The sequence below is a fragment of the Choloepus didactylus genome (assembly GCF_015220235.1).
Source record: "Choloepus didactylus isolate mChoDid1 chromosome Y unlocalized genomic scaffold, mChoDid1.pri SUPER_Y_unloc1, whole genome shotgun sequence".
Taxonomy (NCBI): domain Eukaryota; kingdom Metazoa; phylum Chordata; class Mammalia; order Pilosa; family Megalonychidae; genus Choloepus; species Choloepus didactylus.
The window spans coordinates 5492781-5512893 of record NW_023637624.1 but is presented as its reverse complement, the minus strand read 5'-3'; the positions used below and the strand labels follow the sequence as shown (position 1 = coordinate 5512893).

General features: G+C 35.3%; 1 protein-coding gene across 1 annotated transcript; it reads right to left on the bottom strand.

Annotated features, from left to right (window-relative positions):
• Positions 1 to 19258: 19258 nt before the first annotated feature.
• LOC119525907 (60S ribosomal protein L21-like) lies at positions 19259 to 19830 on the bottom strand. The gene has a single exon (XM_037824696.1). The coding sequence runs from the start codon at positions 19793 to 19795 to the stop codon at positions 19313 to 19315; it is 483 nt and encodes a 160-aa protein (XP_037680624.1). The 5' UTR covers positions 19796 to 19830; the 3' UTR covers positions 19259 to 19312.
• Between the last annotated feature and the right edge of the window lie 283 nt (positions 19831 to 20113).

Below are 20113 nucleotides of genomic sequence, written 5' to 3'. Positions count from 1 at the left end.
GTAACGAAGACAATATGGTAACGCTAAGTGCATATGAGAGGGGGATATAGGGGAGGAGTATGGGATTCTTGGTAGTGGTGTTATTTTCTGTCCTTACTATTATATTGTATTGCATGACATGTTATTTTTCTTTTTATCATCTTTTTTTATTGCTAAAAAAAAACAATTTTTCTTGTAGTAATCAATATGTTCAAGTGCTGATTGTGGTGATAAATATATAACTTTATGATGATACCATGAACAACTGATTGTACACTGTGGATAAATGTATGGTATGTGACTATAACTCTATGAACTTGTAGGAAAAAATATATATAGGAGTAAAAGTGTTGGAGAAAACATGGTGAGAGGGATGTACCTATCTACTGTTGATAAACAGGTAGAATGGTGTAGCCTTTCTGAAGGTCAGTGTGGTGGTTCCACAAAAAGTTATGTGGGGACCATAAGGTCCTGCAACCTCATTATGGGGTATGTCATTTGAAGATCTGAGAGCAGAGACATGAATGGACATTTGCAAACTGGTGTTCATGGAGACAGCGATCATGATTTGCAATGGGTGAAGGTGACCTAAGGGCATATAGACTGAGGAACAGAATGGTGAACTATGGCGTATTCATACAATGGAATATTGAGCAACTATGAGAAGGACTGAAGCTGTGAGACACGCAATGAGGTGAATGGATCCTGTGCACAGTATTTGAGTGAAGTACGCCAGAAATAAAGGCAAACACTATAATGCCTCACCAATATGGACTAACTACAATCTGTAAACTCAGAATTGAATCTTAGAACATAGCCTAACATGGACATGATTATTGTAATGGTCACTAGATTGTAAGCTCTTACAGCAGTCAACTCTATTCCTGAATTGTAATGCCTATCTCTAAACTTTGAGATGCTGATCCCTTAGTGTATAACCTGATTGGTCTCTGGAAGAATGCATATCTCTGAGACACCTGAAACTCAGAGCTAGAGCTCGGCAGATATGAATGTCAGTATTAGTGCATACAGCCACTGCTAAAAAAAGAAAAAAAAAGCTGAAAAAGAGCCCAGACTTCAATTAGAGATATGAGTAAAGCAGATCTGGTTAAGACTAGGGCAAACCAGACCAAAGGGTAAAGGTCGAAACTGAATGTGTTTTAGAACTTCAACTTCCATGTGAGAACAAGGGAAGAGATGTCTATTTGGGGCAGGTTCTATATTTTCTAAATACTATAACTGTACAGTCAGTTTGTTCAAACACCACAATTACATGTAACTTTAAACAGGAAGTGAGATATGGTAGGTTAGTATAGGTTAGAGTGAAATAGTGACACATCCCAAAGTAATTTGGGCAGAGAATGAAAAATATATTTACAGCCCCCCTGCCCCCGAGGTTGCTGGGGGAAGGTGCAGAAGTGTTGGACTTCCTCACCTGGACTGGTGTTGATGTTGTCACAAACATTGGGACTGGTGGTTTAGTGTGCTGAGCCCTCTGTTGTGGGACTTGCCTTTATGAAGCTCGTTACTGCAAAGGAGAGACTAAACTTGTATATAATTGTGCCTAAGAGTCTCCCCCTGAGTACCTCTTTGTTTCTCAGATATGGCTCTCTCTCTGTGTCTAACTGAGCCACCTTGGCAGGTGAACTCACTGCTCTCCCCACTACGTGGGACCCGACTCCCAGGGGTGTAAATCTCCCTGGCAACACAGGATCTGACTCCCAGGGATGAATCTGGACCTGGCATCATGGGATTGAGAATATCTTCTTGACCAAAGAGGGGATGCAAAATGAGACAAAATAGGTTCAGTGGCTGAGAGATTTCAAATGGAGTCGAGAGGTCACTCTGGTGGACATTCTTATGCACTATATAGATAACAGCTCTTAGGTTTTAATGTATTGGAATAGCTAGAAGTAAATACCTGAAACTACCAAACTCCAACCCAGTAGTCTGGACTCCTGAAGATGATTGTATAACAATGTAGATTACAAGGGGTGACAGTGTGATTGTGAAAACTTTGTGGCTCACGCTCCCTTTATCTAGTGTATGGATGGATGAGTAGAAAAATGGGGACAAAACTAAATGACAAATAGGGTGGGATGGGGGGAATGTTTTGGGTGTTCTTTTTTTACTTTTATTTTTTATTCTTATTCTGGTTCTTTCTGATGTAGGGAAAATGTTCATAAATAGATTGTGGTGATGAATGCATAACTATATGATCGTACTGTGAACAGATTGTATACCATGGATGATTGGATGGTGTGTGAATATATTTCAATAAAACTGAATTAAAAAAAATAATTAAAAAAAAGAACCAATCTGGAATTTGCACTTCCCAACAAAATGTTCATAACACCTCCCAGTGATTGTGTACACATATATACATAGAGTGCTCACAATTCCAGTGCTACACAAATCTAGGCTTATCTAAGGGTGAACAGAGAAGAAGCCTTCTGCAGAGCACCAGGATGGATAGCAATTCTCTAATACTCTTTTAGAAACACCATTAGGTTAACACTGGACACTCAAAAATAACGGACAAAAACCTGAGAAATCCCTGTAATGAGTATCTGATGCCCTGCCAGGAAAAAATGATCATTCTAACATAGTCCAGAATAGTGTATAAAGAAAACGAACAGTTCCTTCAATTTCTAAGTGAGTACAGATGTATTTTAAAGGGCAGAGTGGGATTTAATGAGATCATCATTAAAGGCTGGAATTGTCCTTTGAAATCAGAGGCCATTTTAGGGCAATTTCTGTTTTAGAACCAGGTGAAAGGCAAAGACAATAAGGCAATTGTTCTTAGATTTTAGTGCAGGAATCACATATGACCATTTGTGCAAATGTTCACTTTGTTAAACTCATGTTAGTTTTGATCATTTATTAAGGAGATTCTTTGAGATCGTCTATCATGGTCAGTTATTCTCTGATTTATTTTTTTGCACTATTCATATTTCTTATTTCTCCTTCATTGCTTCCTGCATTTGCCAGGATCTTGTGACTAATGTTGAATGGAAGTGAGGTTGTCACACATCCTTGTTTATTCTTAATATTAATGGGAATGCTACTGTGATAGTTTGGAGCTATGTACCCCAGAAAAAGCATTGCCTTGATGATACCTTAGTTTGGACTTTTCCATCCTCAAAACTGTGGGCTAATAAATTCCCACTGTTTAAGTCAACCCGTTGTATGGTATTTGCTTGAGCAGCCAAGATAACTGAAACAGCTACTAATCTGTATTCATGGATGTTTTCTATTCTTGGTGTATATTTTTGCCTTATCTCTTTTCTCTTGTTTTTAGTTGCCAAATCCTTATGTATCTGATCAGTCTTTTCATAGCACCAGCTTTTGTTTTTACTGGTCAAGATTACTGCTTTGTTTTTTTGTTTGCTTTTTGTTTTTTATTTGTATTTTGCTTTTGGAGGGATAGTTTGTTTTCTTTTTTTTTTTATTAGAGAAGTTTGGGTTTACAGAAAAATCATGCGTCAAATCAGTGTTCTACCTCACTGATTTCTGCATTTATATGTATTAATTCTTCATCTCGGTTCTTTCAGGTTTTATTTCTTTTTATGGTTTTTCTTCTTAAAGACAAAATTTTGTTCCTTATATTTAACTGTCCTTTTTCAAAAAAAATCCATTTAAGTCTATAAAACTTCTTCTGAGTACGACCTAGGATACATCCCATACTTTTTAATATATTCTTTCCCAAAGAGTATGTAATGCTATTATGGTTTCTTCATTAAAAGAAGGGTTAATTTTAACTAGTTATTTTGTTATAATGATTAAAATGTAATCCATTCTCATGGTAAAATATCTAACCAGTGGAGAACAGTACAAAGTGTAAAGGAAAATTAATTCTCCACTTCTTTACTCTGTTTGGAGGTAAGTAGTGCTGACAACGTCTTGTATCTTTTTTGCAAAACATACTTTATGCATATAAGAAAACTAAAAGAGGCATCCTTTCCTATTGTTAGCTGTCTAATGCTTTTCAAATACTGCTAGCATGATGGCAAAGAAGCAGTAAACAAGCAAACAAACAAATAATTGAGGACTGGTTTCTCAATATCTTTAGGTATGATTATTCAGCATATATGAAAAGTATATGGTCATTGGCATACTCCCCAATGCATCAATACTAGTTTCAAATTTGGCCAAGTAGTATAATGGAGTAGCAAGATCTTCCTGAGAATGGAGTTCAAGGCCACAGAGAAAAATGGACAAGAGAATTTCTCCCATGAAAACAGAAGAATTCAACTGGATATTTAGTAGGTCAGAAGTAAAGACTGTGAGAGGGACTGCTGGTTGTCTGCCAAAAATATATTTCCTTTTCTTTCTGTGCACACAGCTAGACTTCATTTTTCAGCCTCCTTTTCAGTTATAAGTGACAATGTGACAGAATTCCTGCCAGCACGGATGTAAGCAGAAGCAGTATACTCAGTTTATAGATCTAGACCATAAGAACTTCCTGGATGTGCTTTTCCATATTCTTTTCCAGTTCTTGCTGACTAGGATGGAGATGAACAGGGCTCTTGTATGGGATGGACCCTTTCCAATTGAGGACTCAGACCTTTCTTCATTTTTGTCTTGCGTTATTTTTATTATTGCTGTCTTATTCATCTTTCTGGAATTCCTGTTGGATAGATTTTTGGAGCATCTGGCTATATCCTACTTTTCTTAGCTTTTCTACTGTCCTTTCTAACACTATCATTTTAGGGTAATTTCTTGGGTTATTCTTTCCCCAGTTCGTGTGATAACTGGTTCCCATGGCCTGCTTCTACAACAGTGATTGGTTAGGGTGCAGGGTAAGTAGTCTTATGGGAATGGAATTGCTCTGTCTTCTTAAACAAAAGACCTGAAATCGTAAAGTGGCAAATACTCCTTTTCTCTGATTCCCTTGCTCAAGTTAGGGGCTAGGGACTTAGACAAGATAGAGGGTCTGTCTTCTACTGCAGTAGGTGTAGTAACTTCTACTGCACTATAACAAAATCACCTTATTGGTTTTTCCAGGGCTTTCTCCTCTTCCCATTCCACCACCTCCAGTCATGGAACACCCTTGAATCAGTTTCTGCCCTTTGCAGCGGTCTTTCTTGCATATATGATCTGCTTTCCCTTATGTCTTTTAGAATTCCTTTACTGACTCTGTTCCACCATGGGTACTGCATACATTTCCCAGCAGAATTGTAGACTTTTGGGGTACTTTTTGAAAATTTATCTTATCCATAACATTTTATAAATAACTTCTAGCCCACACTATAAAACTTTTCTAGTTTCCTATGCCGTCATGGCAAATTCTCCTTCTCTATTAAATAGAATCACTAGCATGAGAACTATAAGACTTCTTAGCTTTCATGGAGTAACCATTCACATTTTTATCTCCTTTGGGATTTTTAGAAGTTTCACAGTTGGCAACAATACCACTTTAAATTGTGAAACTCTACATACCACTTGCCACTACCCTCCTCCAGGTACTCATCAGGATATTTTGAAATTCCACTATTATGTCATTGAAACACCCATGTATTTATAGTCCCTTCCCATTTTGGTCTTTCAAAAAATTATAAAGAAAATATTTGCAAACCTCAGGGAAGTTATGATCATGACCCAAAACATAGATACAGCCCGTCCCTCCTATTGTTGAGTGGGGAACTGCAAGTGGGAGCTGGGGAGAAAGAATAAATTAGCATTTACACTGTTCAGATCACTTGGCTCCTGGGTGCCCAAGAAAAATTGGATTTAATGTCTGTGAGACAACTAAGTAAGGACCTTCATTTGTTGGTGTTTTCTTAGTTTGGAGTTGTCTTTTTACAGTTGGCTATAGCATCATTATTTAAAAAAACAGGGTTAAAATATGGAAAAGTAACTATGCAAAGATATTAAATCTGAAAAAGAATAAAGTTTCCTTCTCCTTAATTGTAAAATTGGGGGTTATAGCAAATGAAAATAGGCCAAGGAAATGAGTTATATCTTTATTTTACTAGGGCAAACAAGAAAAATGTCAGGAGAAGTGTTGAATCTGTTTGGGGTTTTTCGAAATCACCTGAAGTGGATGTGGCCTCTCTCTCTCTCTAAGCCCACGCTGCAGGTAAACTCACTGCCCTCCCCTCTAGGGAACATGACTCCCTGAAGTGTAAATCTACTTGGCAACGTGGGACATGACTCCCGGGGATGAGCCTGGACCCAGCATCTTAGAATTGAGAAAGCCTTCCTGACCAAAAGGGGGAAGAGAAATGAAACAAAATTAAGTTTCAGTGGGTGAGAGATTTCAAATGGAGTTGAGAGGTCACTCTGGAGAGCATTCTTACGTTCTATACAGATATCCTTCTTTAGTTTTTAGTATATTGGAATAGCTAGAAGGAAATACCTGAAACTGTGGAAATGCAACCCAGTAGCCTTGATTCTTGAAGATGATTGTATAACTATGTAGCTTACATGGTGTGACTGTGCGACTGTGAAGATGTTGTAGCTCACACTCCTTCTATCCAGTATATGGACAGATGAGTAGAAAAGTGGGAACAAAAATTAAATGAATAATAGGGGAGTGAGGGTGGGATGTCTTTGATGTTCTTCTTTACTTGTATTTTTATTCTTATTCTTATTCTTTTGGAGTAATGAAAATGTTCAAAAATGGATTTTGGTGATGAATGCACAACCATATGATGGTACTGTAAACAACTGATTGTATGCTGTGGATGACTGTCAGATATGTAAATGTATCTCAATAAAACTGAAATGAAAAAAAAATTACCTGAAGTGGCTAAGGTTGGGCATCCCCATGTTTAGCAGGTTCTAGGAGATTTTGATCTCCTAGGTTACATAGCCACAAGGAAAGACTGAGGTGCTGAGCTTCTGGCCCTTCCACCTGAAGCATCATCTTTATTTAAGATCTCAACAATGTATTTGAACAGGGAGAGGATAATGCGAAAAAAAACTGAAATTCTTAGACAGACTGTTCAGAAGTTAAGTAACCTGCTAAGTCCTACAGCCTTGGACAAGGCTGCATCCTCTTTTTTTTGAGGCTGATAGGCCTGCCCTGAAGAACTTCAGAAGATCATCTGGAAGACGGTTGGGTAGGAGTCTATAAAGAGTAGTCTTTTGGAGTAAATGTCCATACATCCTTTCATTACACAGGAAAGAAAGAAAGTCCCAGGTTATGCTGCATCTGCAGGGTTTTCTTTACTCTATTTCTTGGCAAAAATAAAATAAAATAAAAAGCTGAAGATAATAAACTTAATCACATTCAGAGGTATCATCCACAAAACATGATTTAAACTACTAGAAAAATTGTCTGTAAGATTTACAAATAATTAGTTAAAGGCAATCTTGCCTCACCCCATGTAATTACTATTTATTTGACTAATTTTATGATAAATAAAATATATCATGATTTCATTCCAAATATTCTTTCTGGCCTAAGTATGAGTAGTGGCTTTTCCCATATAATTAATGAAAATGGATTTCAGATTTATTAAATTTTACATTTAAACAATTTCCTAAGAAAATTAGCACAGCAAGACTATACTAATGTCGGCTATACAACATATAGGAGGAAATTAATCCTGCTCTTAATTATCACATTAGGTTATAAACAAGCCACCTTATGATAGGTAGAGAGAAAATACAGGATGAAGTTAAGGGTTTTCACTGTCATAAAAACTTTTCATTGTAGAAAGAACAAGATATCTGTAAAGTTTTGTAAAGGGTATCTTTTTCTCCCTCTCTGGATTTACTTCCTGGTTAGTGCACAAGAATGATAGCTAAGCAGAATATTAAATTTTACACCAGGTTCCACTCCAAATAGGCTTATGCAAAATTGTTATTTTAGGGTAAATTTACAGGAATAGCATTGATGGGGGAAATGATATACAGAAGAGTAAGGCTTTCCTCATACATTTCCAAGATGCCCTCCATGCATTTGTTTCAGTTTTGATTCCCATGAACAATGTGAGAGATTGATGGTTTCCATACACAATAAACACAAAAAACTTTTTTGAAACTTTTCATACAATATTTAGCTACTCTCTTTATTCTTTATTATTTTGTTTCTGCCTGATGTTTTCATAATAGTTGTAACATATTGTTTCATTGTATTTAAAAGAGTGAAAATAATCCATACTATAAAGTGGAGAAAATGAGGATTGTTCTTCTCTTTCAGTCATCCCATTACATGCTGTTTTGGGCCTATTAATGGTTCCCCATCCCATTAAGAAAACAAAAAACATAGCTCTACAAAAACTTCATCCTAGTGTCTTGGATAGTCAAATGATATTTCCCCCCCAGGGCCATAAACCCTAATGTGCAAATGATATCTTTGATTTTCTCAACAAAGTTGCTTACTGACAGGACATCAGTCTGTACTTATGGAAGAATCTATATTCTTTAAAATCATATTTAACTACTAGATTTGGGCAACCAACCATATAATTGCCTGCTCTGATACAGAAGATATCATATCATAGAGTCTTCTCAGAGCTGGATTCATCAAATAACATCCTTGGTCTTTCTCTACAAAGGCTTTTCTAGGTGGTACTATTTATTACCCATAGGCTCCAAATGAGAAATGCTGTCTAAGCTATGTTAGTTAGTGATTGCAGTCAGATGTTGGTAACAGAGACCCAAAATATTGGGGTTAAACACAATGCAAGATTATTTTCTCTTGCTTAAGTCCAAAGATAGGAAGTTCAGGGATGTTGCAAAGGTTACACAATGCCATCAGTCTCCCAAGCAATTTCTTCTTGTATGCACTGCCATACTTTTCATGATGCTGAGATGATCTGTGACAATTCAATAAACTATTGTGTTCCAGGCAGGAAGGAGAGCATGGGGAAGGAAGAAGAGGTGGCAACTATAGGAGGCAATCAAAATCTTTATACCACAAATGCCTAGCTAACTTATTACATCTCATCACCTACCCAAATGCAAGGGGTCTTGGTTATTTATGTATTTTAGCTGATTACATAGTCGCATCTAATATACAGAGTTTCTATCAATAAGGGGAAAGAGAAGAAAAGATACTGGGAAAACTCACTGCCAAAAAAGCCAAGGAGAGAGAGTGTTTCAAAATGCAAGAAATTTACAACAGTGCCAAGGACAGCTGAAAGTTAAAGTAAGATAAAATTTAGAAACATCCATTAATTTTAACAACAAAAAGGTTATTAGTGACCCGTGGCAAGGAAATGTTCAGTGAGGGATGTGACAGAAGTCAAAAGGAGTGAGTTAAGGACTAAGAGGTGAACACATGAACACAATGACTCTTGAATAAACACAGACTTTAAAAACAATAATTTTGTTAACTGCCTTAGGAAGGGCTCGAGGGAATATTTTGAGGTGATGGAAATGTGTCTGGATTGTGCTGCTGTTTGCCTAAGTCTAAAAAGTCATTTAAAAAAATCATTCAATTTTGCATTTACAATGCATTTACATACTTCTGGTATGTAAATTATGCCTCAATAAAAGTTGAAAAAATAAAAATAATGATAATACCCTTTATAGAAATTTGGCTATGAAAGGAATGAAAAAGATTTGGCCAAATCCAAATGCTTGATTTGTTTTGTTTTGTTTGGGCTGTTTTTGTTGGAAGCTAAGTTATTTCGAAGAAATGAGAACCGTGTTTCTCTTTATCATGGAATCTTAAAAAGAGAAATAACACAATACAATCAAACATTACAAAAATATGTGAGATGAAATTTGGAAAACCCTTGCCTACTTGGTCTGCCACATCATCCTGATATGTATTTTTGTAGAATTCTGGATACATACAAGAATATACAAAGCTGGGTCCAGGTAATGTGGAACCTAAAGCTTATATAATTTGAAGTCCTTATTAAGAAAAAGATTACAAAACTATACATTTAGAATTAGGTTCAAAACTGTATGCATTTTAGAATGAGAAGAGAAATCACATCAAATTGCTAAAGCCTTAACAATTTAGCTTTATTCTTCTTGAGCTCTCTTTAGATAATTTTCTACAAACGCTTAATGAGAAATTCTTCCTGTCCAAACTGGTTCCCAGAACACATCACAACTCTGGGCACTCCGAGAAACCCAGGGACTTGTGCAAAGAGAGGCCCTGAAGCTTACGCTTCACTATTCTCGTAGGGTTTATGTAATACATGTAGCCCTTTTAAAGAACTGGAGGAAGAGTTTCCTGACAGAGGGAACAGTAAATGATAGAGGAACAGTGAGAGAGGTAGATACTGGAAAGAGGTAGCACAGGCAAGAGTGATAGGAGATGGGTTTGAAAAGTGTTCCAGGAACCAGATCATGTCGCCATGGAGAGCTTTGTAGTACTAGAATAAAGAGTTTTGGATTTTATTCTCAGTAAGTGTGATGACCCAGTGAGAGTTTTTGTTGCTTAGCTTTGTTTCTTTTAACTAGTGTCATGTTTTTTGTAAACAGTGCACAGTGTCAGTGTTTTTAGGGCTGACAGCTTAATTTAAAATATGTATACCTAAGTATCACCAGGTCTCATTTGCATTCTAAATTTAAGAAAAAATAGAATAAAGTAGAAATAAAAATGTATAATTTTATTCTTAGGATTAGCAGTTTTTAGCACATGAATTGGTCACAAATATGTTTTTAACTTAAAATGTTCCGTGCTCTATATCAAGCAAATAGACAATAATTGTCTGGCCTTTAATCACATTGCTTGGCAAATGACAGGCATGTCCTGTAAAAACTGTAATAAAAATCCTTTTATGAAAAACATATTTTTTAAAAAGATCTGTATTGGTGACATAGAAAAATAATGTTTCTGAAGCTCTTTCATGTGGAAATCGCAAATTCAGCCACGTGGGGGCTATCAAGTTAAATAACTGATCTGTAGTGACAATCAGAATACCAGATAACATTTTTTGCATGGCTAAGTGGTGCTGTTCAAACAATGATAACTATGTCACAACTTACTTCTACGTCAACTATAAGAAGTATCCCAGTGAACCTTTTGGAATGTGTCCTAAGGAAATGTCAGAGAAGTGGAGAAAGGTTTATAGTCAAAGATATTTATCCTAGCATAATAAAGGAAAATCTGACAGTATCTAAATATCCAATAATAAGGCAATAATCAATATATCATGATTTATCATGAAATGGTACCAAGATAATGTATGTTCAATAACGGCATTACTATAGCTATAGAATGAGAGAATGAAATCTTCTCTAACAGTGGTTTTTGTTTTCCCATTTGGCTATACCAAGCTGTCAAGTTTGATTCTTCAATAAGTTCATCTTCTAATTTCACAAGTCCAACTGTTGCCTTTTCCAAATATTACTATTATTAATCTTAATTTCAGGAATACAAACACTATTCATTGATTTATTTTATTCAGGGTCTTTTGGGATACTTCCTAGGTTATTTTTGTCTCCATGTATTTCATCGTATCTTAAAAATTAGTAAGCTGAGTAAGCAATCACAAGGAATTCTTGTGACTGTTAAAGCTAAGTGTATTATATGTCCTGCCTTTCTGTCTGCATTCTTTTATTCATATTACCAAGGAGCATGTCAAGGCCACATATTTAATATTTATAAGTCTACTTCATTATTGTAAACAATTTTCTTTCAAAATCTCATTTTTCAAGGGAGGGGGTCTCACTTGTTACAAATTTTATCTCACATTTTTTCCCTAAAATATGTGAGTGCCATGACAGTCTCTGAATGTAATGTTTTACTTCTGCCAGTTCATTTGAATCTCATTTTATCTTCCTCTCCTTGTTTCAAATTAAAAGGAATCGCCAAACATTAGTTTCAGAAACCATCACTTTACACTCAACAATGTATAGATTTATAGTATAATGATAATTTATAGTTATAAATTTATAATGTTATTTAGTACAGAATGCAAACTTACATACTTTCTTGGGTAGTATGCATTGACTGGTAGCAAAATTTGTGACCTTAAAAACAGAAATGATAAATTATAATTTTTTTCTCTGAAATGGATATTAAATTAAAAATTCAAAATCTGTGTAAACTGTAAATATATTATTGCTAAGTTTTCCTATACTAATACCATATGTCCTGAAATTAAACCTTAGAGTGATAAAATCAATAGACTAAGGGTTATAATATTTTAATAGCAGTATCTATGAGAAGGGTCCTAAGAAGGAAAACAGAGCAATGAGACAAATTAGCATGATAACTTCCCTTCTTTTTCATGGTTTAGGCAGTACTTCAGAGAAAGAAAGACCAGGAAAGATGTAAGATCTCAGCTCCTTAGATACCTGTGCCATAAATGTATTCCTGGTCAGCTATAATTAGGCATCTGCACCAGAGAGAAGTCAAAAAGACTCTTGGCGGAGTATTTGATATGTGATGTATAATTTGGTTTTTCAACAACTGCCTAAATGACAATGCAAAGTAGTATTGTTATAATGGTTAAGACCACAGCCTTTGAAGCCAGGCTTCTTCAGTTCAAATCCTGTTTCTGCCATTCATTAGCTGTTTGACTTCTCTCTGCCTCAGTTTCTCATCTCTAAGATGGGGATGGCAATAATAATAATATCCACCTCATAGGGTTCACTCAATATTAGAGTTATTAACTCGTGTGAAACACTGAGAACTGTAGCCAACAATTAGTGTTCTCCAAATATTTGCTATTATTATTAGGATCCCTCTTTTTGTTTCCCATTCGTTTTTCTATTGCTTCAGGAACATTATCTAGGGCTCATGGTGTGCTGGTGAGAATTTCAGGGAACAAATAGGAAAAGAGAACAAAATAAACACCTGTAACCAGCCTTTAGAAGAAAATTCTGACATTTGCAAATTATTCTTACCATCTAATTCCAAAACTATTTAGGCAAAAGAATGGCATTTTTCTCATGTTGCTTTTGTTTTGTCTTGTTTTAAAAGCTTAGTTTTGGGTAAATCTCATCAGAATAAAGATGAAAGAATATAGATTTGGTTTAACTAGAAAAAAGCTAAAATGCTTGAATGTCTTCTTTTCCATTCATCATTCCAAAGTAAATTATGTCACAATACCCTTTTATTCAATGCTCTTGACATTTCTCCAGCCTTTTTACATACTCTAAATTCAAAGTGCCAGAGATTATTTTAATAAAGGCATAACTACAACTGACAAATCATTTTATTTTCTATTACTGAAGGTTCTAGGGGCCAAAAATGTGAAATAATTTCTTATTTTATCTATTAACATGTCAGACCAACATAAATGATTTGTCTGGAGAGCTTTACTCAAAAATATTTTCTAAAAAAGGTGCAATGCTATTTCCATCTAACTTGATGGAAAGGGAACATCTGTCACATCAACTAGTTTTTTAAACTGTATTTGTATGCATCCCTATGGAGTTTTTATGCTGGCATTTGAAGTTTCCCGGAATTTTTATGTGTATTGCAAGGTGATATATTAAAATTTAGTAAAATTGTATCCCAATAAACTTAGTTGTATTTTTTTCATGTATGCCAATGTTTGTTTTTCACTCTGACCAAGTTTCACCATTGCCCATTTCTTATTCTCTGCTTTGCCTTGACCAAACTTTAGTCATGTTTCTCTCTTCCCCACAGGCACCTGAACTCTTCTTGCTCTCAAGCTGCAGCAAGCATTAAAAAGTAGAACATGCCCTTTGTGATGGTTGGGTTCATGTTCAACTTGGCCAGGTGATGGTACCCAGGTGTCTGGTCAAGCAAGCACTGGCCTAACCATTACTGCCAGGACATTTGTGGCTGGTTAATAAACCAGAAAGCTGGTTTATTAAATCGTCAGTCAATTGGCTGCAGCTGTGACTGTTGACATCAATGAAGGGCGTGTCTTCCACAATGAGAGAATGCAGTCAACTGGATTTAATCCAATCAGTCGAAGACTTTTAAGCGAGACAGAGGGGACCTTCACTTCTTCGGCTAGCCAGCAAAGTGTTTCCTGAGGAGTTCGTTGAAGTTGCCAGTTTGCTGCCTGAGTAGTTTATCGAATATCTTCACTGGAGTTGCCAGTTTGCTGCCTACCCTACAGAATTTGGACTCGTGCATCCCCACAGTTGCATGAGAAACTTTTATAAGATCTTATATTTACAGATATCTCTTGTTGATTCTGTTTCCCTAGAGAACCCTAGCTAATACACCCCGTTATCAGTTTATCCCAAGAGTCGACTGATCGTGGCAATATACTTTTTCTGTCAGACACCGCTGATCATTTTCCCTCATTTGTCCAACTTCCCCTTACTTACTGCTTACCCCTTCCTGTAAAAGAAAAGCCTTGTTCTGTTTGATTTTGACATGCTTGCAGATTTCTGAGATCAGAAAAATTTCCTTATTACCTGTAGTCTTTCTATAGGGAATTTCCCTGTTTCCTACAGTCTTTTTTCTTAATAAAATCCGTCCTTGTCTAAGTCCGGACTTGTTTTTATTTGGCAACTCTAATTGTAAAACTAATACAAAATCATGGTAAAATGTTTGAACATTGCAGGCACAATTATGAAAAAATCCTAAACTAAAAATCACCTCATACGGAAAGCAACATATTGGTAATAAATGTATTAATGTATTTCTGAATTAGTGTTCTTTGGGTTCATAGCATACATATAGACGTTTTTCCTGTTTTTTTTAAACGTTGGCATTATTCCACAAACATTTCTGTGCTATAAGTTATTTTTAGAAAACTTGATTATAAGGCTTCCATGATAATTTATCCTCTAGATTTTTGGGGACTCCAACCTTGTATGCCTTTTCACACTTCTTGACCATCTCCTTCTTTCACTTTCCTGGCTGGTGGCCAGGTCATTCCAGGTCATGCCTGCCCTGGTCACCAAGGTTCCCCCAAGGTCTCTCTTATGCAGACTACTCCCAGGACTAGCTGTCCTTCCAGACAAGTCTCAAGTGCTAAGTGAACATGCCTCCTAAGTGCTATCTTCTGTCTCTATAGCTCATTTTGAAGCAGTAGCAAATGCAACACCACATTGCTCCACAATGCTCTGGATATTAATTTATTTCTGTTTTATCCTCATCCTTACTGCACTGGGATGGAGGCTCACAAGTGAAATTTAAGCAGCTTAATCCTTGCTTCAGTTCTGTTTTCTTGAGAAAATTGTTTTTTCTTAATTTATTTAAACATTTCTCTTTCATTGCTTGCAGAATTTCTTCCCATTGTTTTGCTATTATAAATAGCATAATGATATGCTGGCCATTTTGTGCCTCAGTCTTTGACTGAATTTCTTCGTATTTCACAGGACAGATGAGAAATGCTTTTGTTAAGAATCTTAAATATTCATGGCAAATGGCTTTTCAGAAAGGTTATGCTTTTGTATACCCTTAAAAGAAGTGAGAGGAAAACCCATTGCCAAAAATATATTTTAACTTTAAAATTCGTCATTCTGATGATCCTAAATGCTATCTTTTAAAACTCTGTGGGTATTATTGTGGTTGAATATTTTCTTATGTGTTTACTGTTCATCCATAGTATTTTATAAATTGTCAGTTCATGTATGTTTCAATTATTTATATGAATGTCAGTTTTTGTTGCTATAAGTGTTCCTTAATAATAATAGTATTCTTTAGTCATTCTGATAAAAATGTATTTTGCACTTTTATATTTGTCCTTTAGTTTGTTTATGGTATTTTAAACAAAAGAATTAAATTTGACAATATTTACCAGTCTGTCACCTACCACTTCCTTCATGTCTTGAAAATCGTTCCCCATGTAAAAATATATAGATATTCATGTTTCATGAGAAATACTGCTATAATTTTTATTTTTCTAAATATTCCAGCAATGTTTACTTACTAATACTTCCTTCCATTACAGCTGTCTTATGTTCTATATCAAGTCCTTCTCTTTTGTTCTAATTATTCATTTATTCATTAGTGGGCTGATACCATACAGTTTTAATTAAGACAGTTTTGATATATCATTATTAAGTTAAAACCTTATTAATCTATGTTTTATTATGAAGATAATACATGAACACATTAAAGAAAAATCAAATGCTACATAAATGACTAAAATAAAAAGTAAAAGTCTCTTCTTTTCTTTCCCATACTACACCCACCCACCCACCACCCATACCCACAACCCCACACACAATTAGAGTCATTCACAGTAATGGTTTTAGAGTTTAGTTCTTATAGTAGTTACACATAATTTTAACATAAATAGTTTTATTTAAGTATAAAATTGATACTATTTCTATTTTTTCTTCTCTAGAAGTAAGAGAAATGGATTACATTTATGTTACTTCCCACCTGTCTTTATGTTTTTTAGTTCTTCTGTGGTTGGTTTTTTAATTTAACAATATATTTGAACTTGCCTTTCTTGATATCTCACCTCTAAAAAATAATTTCCTGCTATTACAAGAGGAAATTAAAATTAACATTCCCTTCTTTGTATCTCTCTTTCCCATGATACGTCCCAATTTTTGTTAGTCATGTATTTATGATGTCACATTTATAATATGTGCCCTCTCTTCTCTATAATTCCTAAAGGCTTTCTCTATATGTTGTTATTAAACTATGCAAAGCAATGAACAGCACTTTTGATTCAACTGTCCAAATGTTTTATCATAGACTGTTTATCATAGATTTAAGTAGTGAAATTGATTAGACATTGAGTCATTAATACGCTGCTGCTAAAATGAAAAAATAATACTTCAAACAAATAATGGATTCTTTTAATTTATTTTTAACTTCCTTTAATTTTCTAGGCCATGCTCTGATGCCAATATTTTTTATATTCCATGTTGCCATCTTTCTTGGATACCTTTCTTGTTTTGTTGAGATGCCTTTTGGGCAATATTTTCATAGATGTTAGGTGTCTCTGTTCTTAAATATCTGAAAGTATGTTTATTAGACATGAATGGATGATTAATGATATGATGGTATAAAATTCTAGTTTCAAAATATTTATTTTTATTAGAAATTTAAATACAGTCTTCCTTTTTCTTTGAGTAGCTTATGTTTTTGATAAGTTGCAGCCCTGTGATTCTCCTTTCTTGGAAGTAAACATTTATTTCCTTTCTATGAAATCTGTAGGATTTTAATTTTTAACCTTGATGATGACATTTTGCTAAATTTAGCTCTTATTTTATTCATCCTGCTAGGTAGTTAATGGACCCTTTAAATTTGAAATTTTGTGTCCTTCTTTAGTTTAAGGACTTTTAAAATTTTAGGTGATTAGCTCCTCCTTCTGGAATTACTTGAATTTGTACACCATGTCTTATACCTTTCCTTGACTTTCTCTCAATTATTCTGAGAGATTTGCTAGACCTACAATTAAGCCATAAGTTGGGTACATTTTATAGTTGTCACTTCATTGAATTTTAAATTCCTAGCAATGTATTCTACATCTCAGATCCCTTTGTTTTCATAGTACATTATTCTTGTTTCATGGGAGCAATATTTGTCGCAGTTGTCTCTCCGGACACAAATGGGCTTTAATTTATTTTCTCTTCTTTGAACTTTTTCCCTGGAAATTTTTTTGGTCTCTTAATTCTGTTATTTCGTTTGTTCTTCTTTGTCCATCTCTTTCGCACTTTGTAATTCCCTCAAATATCTGGTGATATGTGCTGGTCTATTAATATTCATAAATGAAGTACAACATTAATTGACATTGGTACATAGCATGGTGGGTTCCACTATGGTATGGGTGTGTTTCACCAACAGCACTCTCCCATAATTAAGGTCGACCCCTGATTTTGTGTGAATAAATAAGTTATACTCTATGGCAGGTATTACCATTTTTGTGGACAGTGAGCAGGCAAGTATGTGTGACCAAAGCCTTCGTAATTGCCAAAGCAAAGAGAGTTTTACCCTGGGAATCAAAATTGCTAATATATTTCTCCCCTTTTTGTCCAGTATTTTTCTCTTTTTAGATTTTGAGAATTGTCTCACTTGAACTCTAATTCCTTCTCAAGCCACAATACTCTTACTATTAGCCCTATCCCAGCACAGATTATTTTATCCAGTGAAATTTCTTGGACTTCATTCTGAGAACAGAATGTTCTGTCACTGTAGCCAGCTATTCTGTTTATGGGCTGGAGACAGAGGGCCACAAATTTCCAGGTATTCTCAATAAAATTCCTAAAAATAATTATCTTGACAATTGACCCATAGCTCACATCAGCTTTTGATATTTGTTGAGTCTCATCTTAGTCTTCCCCTGGACTTCCTTGGGAAGATATGCTTACTTCAGGTGTTTACTTTTAGCTCTTTGCTATCAATCTGAACCCATCAGTCTATCTGCCAATAACCCTCTTTTTTTGCAGATAGGAACTTTTCTTAATTGAAATTAATTTTATTATGGTTTCTTTACTTATATATGCACACATATTAACCAATATATACTATCTGTGATTTTAAGTGGACTTCAGGAGTGAGAGATGCTCAGCTTAGCAACCTGGAATTGGAAACGGATATGCATTTTAAAATTTCATATCCCCATGCATCGCTTTCTCAAAATATTCTTGGCTTTAATCATTAATTTCTTTTCTAGACAGAAACTGGCAGCATTTCAACACCATGCTTCCACAACAGCCCATTGGGAATGTAAATAAACTTGCAGTAAACCCACTTGTTAATTTAAGAGGAATTACAATCTCTAAAACATAAGATCCCCTACTCCAAAAAAACCCTGATTTAAGTCTCCCTTTACTCAAGTCTTCAGGTCTGAGAGCAAAATTGTGTAGATATTTGATGAAGTTCACACATATTTTATACTGTTATTCCAGAGTATTACTTACTTTTGGTTAATTGTTACGGGTGGAGTATACTTTTCATATAGTGTGATATTATTTTTGCTAATATAATAATACTTATTTTGTGCTGTCAATAACAAAATGCATTTCTTCTTTTTTAATGTAAATTTTTTTAGATATATTCACATACCAGATAATCATCCAAAGTGTACAATCAATGGGTGGCAATATCACCATATAGTTGTGCATCCAGCACCATAATCAATTTTTGAACATTTTCATTACTCCAAAAAAATAAAAATGAAAATAAAAATAAAATTTAAAAGAACATCCAAAATATCCCATACCCCTTATCCCACCCTATTATTTATTTATTTATTGTCTTCATTTTCTTACTCATCTGTCCACACACTGGATAAAGGGAGTGTCAAGGTTTTCACAAAATTTTCACAATTACACAGTCACACCATAAAAGCTATATAGTTATATAATCATTTTAAAGAATCAAGGCTACTGGATTATAGCTTCAAATATTTCCTTCCAGCTGTTTTGATACACTAAAAACTAAAAAGGGAGATCTATATAATGCCTAAGAATAACCTCCAGAATGACTTCTCAATCCTTTTTAAAATTTCTCAGCCACTGTAACTTTTTTTTTTTTTTTTTTAAGATCCACAAGTCTTTTATTTCTTTTTTACACCTTTTATGCCATGAATTCATAGGGAATGGGCTCCAGTAGCTCAGGCTCTTTTCCATTGGTTCTCACAAAGTGTGCTTCTCTGGGTGGAGCAGGCTGGTGCTTCAGTTGAACCCAGGTACCTTTCTCTTTGGCTTCCTTTTTTTTCTGATCATTTTCCTTCACACGCTTTAAGAAACTATCTCGGCTCTTAGAGTGCTTAATATGCTCAATACGTACATTAATTCTCTTGGCAAGAATCTTGCCCTTCACTTGTTTGTTTACAACGATACCAACAGCATGCTGGGTAACATTGTAGACTCTTCCAGTTTTGCCATGGTAACATTTGTGAGGCATTCCTTTTTGAACAGTGCCCATTCCCTTGATGTCTACAATATCACCTTTCTTGTAGATTCGCATATACGTGGCCAAAGGAACAACTCCATGTTTTCTAAAAGGCCTAGAAAACATATAGCGGGTGCCTCTCCGCTTTCCCTTTGTGTTCGTCATTTTGGCAAATTACTGCAAGATGGCGGTTCCGGCCGAAAAGCTCAGCCACTGTAACTTTATTTTGTTTCATTTCTCTTCCTTCTTTGGGTTCTAGAAGGCTTTCTCAATCCCACAATTCCAGGGCCAGGGCCATCCTTGGGAGTCATGTCCCACATTGCCAGAGAGATTTACACCCCTGGGAGTCATGTCCCACATAGAGGGGAAGGCAGTGAGTTTACCTGCAGAGTTGGCTTCGTGAAGGAGACCACATCTGAGCAATGAAAGAGGTTTTCTGGGGGTGACTCTTAGGCATATACGGGTAGGTAGACTTAGCTTCTC

Excerpts from the sequence above, each read along its gene's own strand:
- LOC119525907 (XM_037824696.1), bottom strand. The coding sequence starts at position 19,795 with ATGACGAACACAAAGGGAAAGCGGAGAGGCACCCGCTATATGTTTTCT.